General features: G+C 37.7%; 1 protein-coding gene across 5 annotated transcripts in view; it reads right to left on the reverse strand.

The window, feature by feature from the left end:
• The window catches only part of WDR17 (WD repeat domain 17), a 112,364-nt gene that overhangs the window by 84,165 nt on the left and 15,948 nt on the right, over positions 1 to 12,251 (reverse strand). For 3 of the 5 annotated variants that reach the window (XM_074991861.1, XM_074991860.1, XM_074991859.1), the window contains exons 1-3: positions 7,235 to 7,357; positions 5,019 to 5,202; positions 3,672 to 3,902 (exon numbers count right to left, since the gene is read on the reverse strand). In XM_074991861.1, coding sequence (XP_074847962.1) covers positions 3,672 to 3,902; positions 5,019 to 5,202; positions 7,235 to 7,357 — 538 coding nt within the window. Of the gene's footprint in view, positions 1 to 3,671; positions 3,903 to 5,018; positions 5,203 to 7,234; positions 7,364 to 12,251 lie in introns of those variants that run through there. The other 2 variants (XM_074991858.1, XM_074991857.1) reach the window with 1 other exon arrangement.

The following is a 12,251-nucleotide window of genomic DNA, read 5'->3' on the forward strand; positions in this document are numbered from 1 at the left end:
CCTCTGCATGAATGCAATCATCTGGAATTCATTTTTAGGCACTGCAGAGTGATGCAGAATTGCTAGATTTTTAGTCTATAGAAAATATTCCCAGTGAATATGTCCAAGTTGTAATCGTGATCTCACTTGAACTACAACAATCCTAAATAGAAAACTGTAGGCTGTGACACTCTGCTTATATTCTGACACTCTGCTTATAAGATAGACAGTAAAAGCTCTATTACCTGGTATGTTGAGAGAGCATGGGGTGCTGGTTAATGAAATAACCTGGTTAACTGAGAGTTATATTTTAACCAATAAAAAATAACTTTTAAAACATTAGAATGCAATAAAATGAAAACAATACAAAATAGCATACAGGTACTCACCAATCCAGTAGCAGTATTGCACTGTAAAGTGGCTGGATTCTTGAAGCACTTAGGTAAAGCTTTATGCACAGTTGGTTATGTTATCACAATATATATCACTATGGGCAGCACACAGCTTACACCTAGATAACTAAAAATACGCTAAATGCCAAAACTATATTGAACATAACAATCTTTCTTTCATGACTCCAAAGGCACTTCAGGATCTTGCAGTGCCTCAGGGTCATCATTATCAACATCAATTATCACTGTAGATGTAAAAAGTATAGATTGGGCTGAGTCTGTAATGATTCTATGACATATCCTGGAAGCTGCTTTTTCAAATAAATCCCTGATTTCAGCTTGCTTACTCATCTTCTACCTCTGTGGCATAAAAGCAGTGTTCAGCATAAGCAATTGTACAACACGCTGGGAAGTATATTGCTCAAATTACTAGAACAAATATTTGTATTGGTAGATAACCAGCCTTTCTGATAATTGAGTGTGGGATAACACCACTTTTAGTGTACTCATACTTTAAGGCCAGAAGGAATCATTGTGATCATCTAGTCCAGTGTTTCTTAAACTTTTTGAGACCATGGAACGCCAAACAATTTTTTTTTTAACTATGGAACACCTATGAAAATTTTCTTCATTAAAACCTGTTCTCAGACCAAAAAAAACAAAATACCAAAAAACAGCAAAATATACAGCAAAAACAAAATGAAGATATTTGTTGAGGCATAGCAATGAAGAAGTAACATTGTATCTGGTCTTAATAACAGAAAATATACAGGATATCTAAAACTTCTAATTATTTTTCCAACCACTGAGGCACACCTGCAAGTTGTTCATAGAATACCAGTGTTCCATGGAACATACTTTAAGAAACACTGATCTAGTCTGACCTGTGCATCGCATGACACAGAACTTCACTTTCCACTCCAGAAACAGACCAATCTCCTGTGTCTGAGATACCATAGTTCTCACACAATGATTTAAAGACTTTTAGTTAGAGAAAAATTATCATTTACTCTAGCTGAAAGCAGTAAGTGGCCCATGGTGCAAAGGACAGTGAAAAGCCCCCATGGTCTCTGCTAATCTGTCCTGGCCAAAAATTCCTTTCTAACCTCAGATATGGCAACAAATTGTACAATGAGAATCCTGGCAAGACCCACAATCCAGACACCTGGGAAAGAAGTTTTTCCCATCTAGCGTCTCAAATCCAGTCACTGGGCATTTTTTATTAGCACTCACAGATGTGTCACATGCCATTGGAAGCAATCTTATAATACCATCCCCACCAACAGAGTTTTCAAGCCTAGTCTTGAAACAAGTTAGATTTTTTTTGCCCTGACTGTTTCCCTTAGTCTGAAGTAAATTCTATGCTCCTAGAAACACAGATTTCCCCAAGAGTACTGAATAATGCTGACATTAATTAGTAAAATCTCATATTATTGTTTGCCTTGTTACCCAGAGTTCTGTTTACCTTTGTAAATTTTTCACATCTCTTGAAATATCCTATTCCCAAATCTATTACACCTCTATTTTCACCCTCAAATCGTTTTGGCCAAACCTACATCCATGTTTATGTCCCCACAGTAAATCATGTATATCTTATTAATGCTCTCCATTAGGCTGAGAGAGCATTACTGGAAGGAACACACAGTAAAAGAGAAAGGATTGCCTTTGGAACAGCTAATTCTGTGCCAAAAGCAGCAGAAAGAGAAATATAAAAATTCCACCATAGCTATTACCGCTGTCCAAAAACATTCATCAGGTATAGAAGAGATTCTTCCACTCATGACATTCAAAATTCAGTCAAAGCAACAGAACTGTACATACCCTGGGACACAAACATGGTCATCACAGATGGCCATCTTCCCTCACCAAGCAGTGAGGCAGGTATGAAAAAAGAGAATTAACTTCTTACTCCCAAACACAATTCCACATTCTCCTCTCAGTAATGTGCATTTAATACAGCACTGCTATATCTAAAAAGCATCCAAGAATGTGCTAGATGCATTACAGATAAATTGAAAAGACAATTATTTGCCTTAATAGGGTATAATAGAGACAGACTCCTAGTTTTGGGTTCAAAATTGATTATTTGTTCACCAAAACACAACAACAACAACAACAAAAGAGGGGGAGGGGTGCACAAAACACAAAATTATGAAAATTCTACTTATGAAATATACAAACTAATAATAATCCAAATTAATAAATTAGGAAATCAGAACTTCCGTGCAAACATCAGGACAGTGAAAGATCAAACGTTTAGGCTGCGTCTACACTAGAGAGTTTTGTTGACAGAAGGGGGCTGCTGTCGACATAACTCAGTGAGCACCTACACACACAGGCTGTGTCGACACTGAGCCCTAGTGCCAACAGTTTGATGCAAATAACTAGCCTTGAAAATGCAAAATGGTGGTTTGTTTGCATATGTGTGCAACTAATACACATATTCATGAGGCTAATTTGCATATCACCAAAGAACTCAAGTGGTGTAGATGCGGGTTCTGCTGGCAAAAACCTCCTTTGTCAGCAGAACCCTGGTCTACACAGAGTGATTTCTCTCATGTTATGCAAATTAGCCTCATGCATATGCACATTAGCTGAACACATATGCAAACAAGCCACCATTTTGCATTTTCAGGACTACTTATTTGCATCAAACTGTTGGCACTAGTGCTCAGTGTAGACACAGCCATAAAGCATTCTGTTGACAGACTCTCAACAGAACTCTGTAGTTCCCTCAACAGTGTTATCTCTCAAAAATTTGAGCAATGACACTATGTGGACAGAAGTGCAGCATAGTTTTGTTGACAGACAGGGCTTCCGGTTGTCAGGGAGCCCTGTTTGCATTGCTGCCATTCTGCTGTCATTCTGTCACTATTCTGTCACCAGAGGGCCATGCAGTCTGGCAGTTTGCTGCTATACACAACTCGGTCTGTCGACAGGTTCTGTAGAGATTTCTGTTCTGTAGAGATTTCTCTATCAACATCTGTCAACAGAAGTTACTGTTTCTAGTGTACACATAGCCTTAGAGAAGAGCGATGCTATCAGAGCCTAAGATCAGTTCACTGTACATTTCAAAAGATGCAGTGTTGATTTGATTACCAAATAGGATTAAATATAAAAGATAAAAGATTACATATTTTATTTAGGTACTCCGATGTATTTTTTCATATGCAATGAGCAGGAACATTACAACATTCTGGACAATTTTATAGAAAAGTTGTTATCAAAGCTAAATTAAAGAATGAAACAACAACAACAAAATCGTACACCAGTCAATAATTATGATATCAGGCAAATTACCTGGTTGAAAAATAGAAAGACTTCCATCAGTGTGCCCAAATACCACTTTTCCTTTCTTCTTTGGGTGCCATCTGAATAGACAAATGTCTGACAAGAAACTATGTGCTTCTTTATGTACTGCTACCCCACTGTCTGCTCCTGAGATAGTCCAGATATACAATGGGCCTCTATGGGAAACAAATGCAACTGCGTCACCTGCATTCCAGCACCAGCTAAGTGAGGCAGGAACCCCTGAAACATTAAAAAAAGTGTTAAAGCTGCCATTTGAAATTTAGAATGCTATTGCTTAACAAATATGCTTAGTCCATTACTGACATTCACCTTGAAAAACATTATAGATCTTAATCACTAGTAAAGTAATATGCTAAAAATATTCAACTAACTTTCCGTCTAAGTGTAGGCAATTGTGTTTACGTGGTATGGCATAAAAGTAAACTCTGCTTGGCACATTTGTAAAGAGCGAAAAATGTTTCTTAAATTATTTTACATACTACATGGCAGAGGACAATACTGTGATACACGTGCTCCACTAACACTAGTGCCAATGAAAGTTATAAATATGACTGAGGATTAACCTGCTTCCATATGCTACATATCATTTTTGCAGAATTACTTACCTTACAGCCCACAGCTTAAACCCCTTCCACACATCACTGACAATCTAAAACCTATCCTGGAAAACAATCCCTCACTCACACACTCATCGGGAGACAGGCCAGTCCTCACCTACAGACAGCCCCACCACCTCAAGAAAATACTCACCAGCAGCCACACACCACAAGAACACTAACCGAGGCACCTATTCCTGCAACTATCCCATTGCCAACTCTGTTCACGTATCTATACAAGCAACACCCATCACAGGATCTAACCACATCAGTCACATCATCACAGGCTCATACACCTAAACATCCACTAATGTGATATATGCCATCAAGTACCAGCAATGCCCCTCTGCCATGTTCATTGAACAAACTGTGCAGTCTCTGTGCAAAAGGATAAATGGACATGAATCTGACATCGGGAATAGTTACATATATAAACCTATAAATGATCATTTTAGCCTCCCTGGATATCCAATAATGGATTTAAAAGTAGCCATTCTTCTAGAACTTTTATAACCACAAGATTACAGTGGGAGACATCTGAATTGGAATTAATTTACAAATTTAATACCTTTAACCTTGGCCTGAATAGAGATCATAACTGGCTTATTTTGTGTTCTATCCATAACTGTTCAAATTCTATAATCCTCTCTACTAATTCCTCAACATTCATCACATTGTGAATATTTTTGCTATTCCAAACATGCAGAGCTACAAGAAATAAACCTTGGTAGTTAGGTACCTTTTGTATTGTCCAGTTTTGCAATAGCTTTTTGTTCAGCCACATTCCAAATGATCACTAAGTTATCTGCACTAGCACTTGCAAACATGTCAGGGTTGTGGGGACACCAAGATATTGCTGTGATTGTCTTCTTATGCTCAGACATAATTGCTTGGAGTTTGAACTCATTGTATCGGTGATCCAACTAAAAAAATACACATTTATTTTAGATACTCAAATTTCAGTTAACTCATTTAATATCTTTGGTATACCTTGCTAAATGAGATAGTATGCTCAGCTCATTAATGACCAAGAATATGAAGCATACTCTACTTACAATCTGATTTCCAATTTTTTTAACAAGTATGAGTATCTACAAATTTAAGAAGCTACACAGAGAGAAATTTAAATGGAAAAAATGTCAATATTCAGTTAAGCTCCTTCCCAGCCTCCAAAAATTACTTGCATTCATTTCCTATACTAACCTATTTTATTTCATTTATACAGCAATGCTCATATCAGAGGTTTAAAGCACTTTACAGGTGGCACACCTATTTTACATAAGGGTAAACTGGAGCACAAAGTGGTAAAGAGATTTGCCTTGCATTATGTAGCAAGTCAGTGGCAGAGAATTTATATTTCCTAGAACCTTGCTCTAATCATAGACATATAATTCGGCACTGTAATTAACAGAAAACTGTTGAAGCAACCCAAAACATTAACTCATGATATAGTGCGTTATAAAATATAGAGAACCTGACCCTGCTTCGAATGAAATCAGTAGGAATTTGCAATATGTAATCATTAACATAATCTTCAGGAACATTTATTTAGTGCCACTGATGTATATCCACCCCTCAAAGTCAGAAGCTTCAGTATTTATGGTGTGGAAGATCATAATTTGTCTCATTTTAACACAACATGATTAAGACTTAGTAAAGATCTGTCTATCCCATTGTTAGATCGCCATATAATATGCACCTCACTAACTATATTTGCTACAGAGATGTTTTACCATCTTATGAATAATATGTGATACTCACAAATGAGCAATGGATTTAAAACTGAGATTTCATTAAAGTTAATATAAAAACAAACAAACAAATGCAACTTGCACATACTCCAACCCAGCTCAGTCTTATCAGAGAACTCAGGGAACTCCTCTGGACCCACTTCCTGTCTCTCCTCCTGTGTTCCCTATAAGGGAGTGGGTATAGGAAAATCTAATCCTGACATTGCCTTCTCAGTTGGGCCCTACCAAATTCTTCGTCTATTTTGGTCAATTTCATGGTCACAGGATTTTTAAAAAGGTAAATTTCATTATTTCAGATACTTAAATCTGAAATTTCTTTGTGTTGTAATGGTAGGGGTCCTAACTCAAAAAGGAATCGTTTCAGGGTCACAAGGTTATGGGGGTTGTGACATTGTTATCCTTAGTTCTGCACAGCTCTTGGCAGCAGCATTCTATTCAGAACTGGAGAGCGGTTGGCTGATGCCAGGAGTCCAGCTCTGCAGGTAGAGCTACAACCAGCAACTGCACAAAAGTAACAGCAGCATGGTATGGCATTACAATCTTTGCTCCTGCACTACTGCCTGCAGAGCTGCATTAGTCAGCAGCCACCACGTTCTGGCTACCCATCTCTAAAAGGAGTGCATGAGTAATGGCAGCATGTGTAGTTAGTACCACCCTTACTTCTGCATTGCTGCTGGTGGGGTGCTGTCTTGAGAGCTGGGCACGTGGCCAACATTACAACCATCGCTCTCCACTTGCCCAATTCTGAAGGGAATTCACAAATAAGTATACCAATATTGTGATCTTCCTAAAATGTGAGCCTTCTGCAACTCCCCTTTGGGTCAGGACCCCCAATCTGAGAAACACTGGTTTTCCCCTGTGAAATCACGGTACTAGAGTAAAAGCACATATGGGGCCAGATTTCATTTTCCATGATGTGTTTTGCATGGCTGTGACTTTGATAGAGCCCTATTTATCAGTGCTACACAATTCTGATAGTGATGCACAAGCCAATATGGAATCTTTCTAACAAATTGTAACATTTTTCAAACCTTTTTTTGCAGTAGATCTTTTAAGTAAACTGAGGCCAATTCTGTACAGCTACTTTTCTGACTACAATCACTCCTCAAAACTATGGCAGGAACATTTCTTGAAAAGGACGCAAGTGAAGCAGAAAGCAAAGAACAATGGTCACATAGTTCATTGTGAAAAAAAGTAATCTTACCTGGTAAACATAAATAGCAAGCGTGGCACAATATGCAAATCTGTCCCCACTAGCAGCACACACATCTTTGTTCCATGGCTGACATCCAGCAGCTAAAAGGCCCACTTGCTTAACCTGAGACATTTTTGCCTGTAAAAAAAATAGATTTATAGAACTGAGAAATAGAGACAGGACACTTTTTAAATGAGCCAACAATTCACCTTTGTTCAACAGTATGTTTAAAAATATATCCTTTCATCTTATAAATCAAAGTAATATGTATTCTGAGAGGCGATGAATGTATGAGGACTAAAGCCATGCGGATATTCATACTATGCAAGAAAAGGGCTTAAGGTTACTGAAAAACAAGTGCAGGGACAGTAACAGAGAGGTAGCTGTGTTAGTCTGTGTTCTAATCAAACAAACAAGTAGTCATGTAGCACTTTAAAGACTAACAAAATAGTTTATTCGACGATGAGCTTTCGTGGGGCAGACCCACTCTGTCAGAGCTGGAGACAGTCACCAGATCTGAAGAACTGGCTCTGCCCCATGAAAGCTCACCACCTAATAAATTATTTTGTTAGTCTTTAAAGTGCTACATGAATGTAGAAACAGAAAATTAAAGAAAAAAAAAGGCTTGGCTGAATTAGAACAACTGAGAATCTAATGCCTTTTTATTATCTCATGTAGTAAAATTCAACATATTCTATTCTTAAATCTAATTCGCCACAAAAATGTATGGATAAAATACATACTGTGTGAAACATCTCAACACAAAATAAAGTAAGCAACATATTTTCATGATTTTCTTTTCTGGAATTTGTAAATCATTTGTCTTAGCCATTATGGGCTAATTATTTAATTCCTAATCTTTCCCTTTGGATTAGTGAAAAGGTAATTTTTCATAGGTTTTCAGTACTCTGCCTCTACAATAAAAGATTTTAAAATGCATCAGAAACAAATAGGAAGACAAGTGGTATATGCTAATGCATCATTAAATGTCTTTGTGAATGCAGTCTTACCACTTTATAATTGGACTCTCTTGTTCATAGCTACAGACATATTAATAAAGCTACAGAAATACGAAAGGATCATTATGGGAGTGGCTCAGCTGAGGGGAAAGGTCCCACGAATAAACCCAAAGTACAGTCAAGTTCAGGAAGGAAGCTTGAAATGGGCATTATACTTCGTTACTGGGTTTGCTGGAGGTAAGATGGTGACTCACCCCATTCACACCCTTCATATAATGCCTAGTGATCAAAACAGCACACATCTCTGCACATGAATAATCTTTCCTATACTGAGACCAATTACAAAAAAACATTAAAAAACTTAACTTCTATTTCTTCCTACAAATTAATTACACCAGTGTAAAACAAAGAGGGAATGATACCCCAATCTCACTCTCTTTGGGAGATACAGGTTACTAATGAAGTGTACCGGTGCTGTAAAATTTCCAAAATAAATTTCCTTTTATTTATACATAAAGCCTTATATTTAATATTATGGTTAAAATATTTTGACAGTTCTTTATTAACAGTGATAGATACTCTCAACTCATCACATAGTGCATTAGCTGTATAATGCCATTCACAGGTGCTTTTCACTGAGTTGACAATGTGCTTCCATTTCAGTTTTTAAATCAGAAGTAGGTTTTATAAAAATACAAATTAATGAATAGCACAAGAGAGAAGAGAGATAGAGAAATCCTTTGCATTCCAGATAAGGGGTATACAACGGTGCTTCACAGCCATCAGTGGTCCAGAAAGCACTTCCAAGTGCTTCCATTTCAGTCTTAATATGAAACATTTGTCAGTTTCCAGCAGACCTGACAAAGCTCAAAAATTTGTCTTACACCTTCAGAAGTTGGTCCAATGGAAGATAGTACTTCACCCATCTTGTCTTTCTGCTTTCCAAGAAGTGAATAATCCTACAAGTGTAGGACTAAACTAGACTGGGACATTTTAGGAATTCCAAGCACACAGCAATATCTGTGCCTCATACCCCTATTTTTGTGTATTTTTCTCACATAATTTCAGCCACGAATAATTTGCTGAGGACACCAAAACTGAAGGGAGAGTAAACACACATGATGACGGAGCCACATTCCAAACCAGCTAACAGAGATTATAGTACTGGAGGTTTCAGGCATTGAAAGGGAAATTGAGTACTAATTACTTTTAATCAAGCATTGGGTGGGTAAAGTTAAAGCAAAAGAAATTCATTCCTTCATTTGTGCCATGCTGATTAGCATAGGCAATCATGGACCTCCACCCCTATCTATTACAAGTACTCTGGAGCACCTCCACAGTACTGTGGCAATGCAACCATGAAATGATACTATCCAATATTTTCTCACGTTGTCTATCTCGTCCTCGTTTTCCATTATACTTTCCTGTTGTCACTAAATTTTCAAGCGCAGACTTTCTAGTTATATGGCCTATAAATTTTGTCTGCCTTGTTCTTATCCTATTTAACAGTGTTCTTTTGCTGTTGGCTTCATTTAAGACATTCAATCATCCTTTTGGTCATCCATGAGATGCACAACATGCTTCTTAAAAACCATGTTTCTGTGGCTTCGATGTACTTCTCAACTTGTTTACTGATAGTTCATGATTTGCATCCATACATGAAGACCGGTTCTACATAACATCGCAGCACTCTTTTCCTAATCTCCAATGATAAAGATCTCTTTGTGAGAATGCTTGTCATTTTCTGAAATGCTGCTTTCGCTTGAGCGATTTTGTATTTCACTTCAGTTAAACACCTATCATCGGATGTGATATAGGATCCTAAGTGCTTGAATTTAGTCACTTGACGAAGAACTGTTCCATTTGCTAGTACCTCACACGTTGGCAGTACCTCCATCTTCGTAATAACCATTACTTCCGTCTTTGAGATGTTCACCTTGAGTCCCTTCAGCTTGCTTTCTTTATTGACAACGTTAACCAGTTCCTGAAGATCTTTTTCACTTTCTGCTATTAAAACAGTATCATCTGCATACCTCAGGTAGTTGATGTTACATCCTCCAATATTTAATCCTGGCAGACCTTCTATTTTGTGCATTATTCTTTCACTGTACAAGTTAAATAGATCAGGTGAAAGAACACAACCTTGTCTCACTCCTTGTTCTATCTTCACTTATCTAGTAAGGTTTCTTCCGACCCTGATGGCTGCTGTCTGTTCCCAGTAGATGTTTTCAATTATTCTCAAATCCTTCCCATCTATATCCAGTTCTTCCAACAGTTTCATCATTTCTTCATGTTTTACTCTGTGGAACACTTTTGCATAGTCGATGAAGCACAAATATATGTCGTTTTGAACTTCCAATGCTGTTTCGATTGAGGACCTTAAAATGTAGATTGTGTTACCAGTACCTCTGTCTTTCACAAATCCACATTGTTCATCAGAGATCTCAGACTGTATTTGATTTCGAATCTGGTTCATAATAATCTTCAAAGGAATTGTTGAAAAGCTGAGTCCCTCTAAGAATGAAGATGGTCCACCTATACTCAAGGAAGAAGTAAGAAAAGCTTTGAAATACATGAAAAGAGGAAAAGCACCTGGTCTGGACAAACTCACAAGTGAGATGTTTGAAGCCTTAGAAGACTTTGGTCTTGACACAATTACGAAACTCTTAAATGATATTTTCAGTACAGGGCACGACCCAGAAGACTTATGAAGATCTGTTTTTATTGCCTTGCCAAAGAAACCATGTGTGACTGAATGTGAACAGCATAGGACAATCAGTCTCATGAGACACATGACTAAAAGAAATAAATAGCATAAATACAAAATGAAGATCTGTCACTAAGGAGCTGTATCCATCACGTTACAAAGAGTTTACCATTCACTTTTCACATTGAGACTGTCCTAATACTTACTTTAATACACAATCAAGTGTAAAAGGGAAAGTGTGAAATTACATTGGGAAGGTCAGAGAAAAAGAGTCCATAAAAGGTGGCTCATTCCTTGGCTTGCAAAATCTACTATGTAGGGCAAGAAGGACTCTTTCCTCAAGAATGGGCCATCAGCTTCTGCAGTATCTCATTCTTCATTTAAAAAAAAAACAAAAAACAAGAAGTTAAACTCCCTAGCTCTTGTGCAAAAATAACCTCTCAAAAACAAACCAAGCATCAGATGATGCAACCTCAAATTTCTAAGTCTGCAGAAAGCTCCTGAGCCATCACCATTATTAAGAGAATCGGAGGCCTGGAAGCTACAGATGCGAAAGGCATGGGGTTGGAAGCAAAGTGACTGTTAGCAGTAGAACGCCTTGGAGTGGAATAAGTTGAACCAATCTAATCCAGAACTCTCTCATCCAGCAACATCTGTAAACCAGCATGATTTTAGTTAGCGGGATGACCCCTTATTAAGGGTGTTGTCAAGTTTCCCATGATCCCAGAAAGTCTGTTTACAGCCACCTGTTCTGGTTCTCACTGTTCCGTGCTGTTAGCTCTAATTTGCTCCAAAAACTCCTTAAAGAGTAGAGTAAGCAGTGCAAGTGTTGGTAATGTGCTAGACAATATTGACCTCCTATGATCCAGCAAACTCTCCTGTCTGGCACCGGTCAGGTCCTGAGGGTGCCGGACAAGAGAGTTTCAACCTGTACAACCTTTCGGCAAGGGATCTGTTTTATCAAGTTAGATGGAATAAATGAACCAAATGTGTTAAATCACTCAATCACCCTCCAATGTCCAGGATCTGATATAAAGAGATCTCAGCACTTTGGCAAACACATCATTAAAAATCCTTTCAACAGTTTATTAAAGATACAGAAAAGAAGGAAAAACAGTTGAACCATTTTGAAATGTGAAATATTATATAAAGCCTTCATTTTGACATTTCTTGTTCCCTTTCCCTTTAACTGTATAATACCCTCACTGAAATTCAGTCAACAGGAAAATTTAAAAACAGGAAAACTTCCAAGGTTTAAAACACCACTTTAGAGCTGATGCAGGGAGAAGGGGTTCCCACACTGGGCTGAAGATTACCCTCATCAACCACAAGAAAAAAGCAATTATGCTTTAGCGGTAGC

The sequence above is a fragment of the Carettochelys insculpta genome, chromosome 4, assembly GCF_033958435.1.
Source record: "Carettochelys insculpta isolate YL-2023 chromosome 4, ASM3395843v1, whole genome shotgun sequence".
In the NCBI taxonomy this organism is placed as follows: domain Eukaryota; kingdom Metazoa; phylum Chordata; order Testudines; family Carettochelyidae; genus Carettochelys; species Carettochelys insculpta.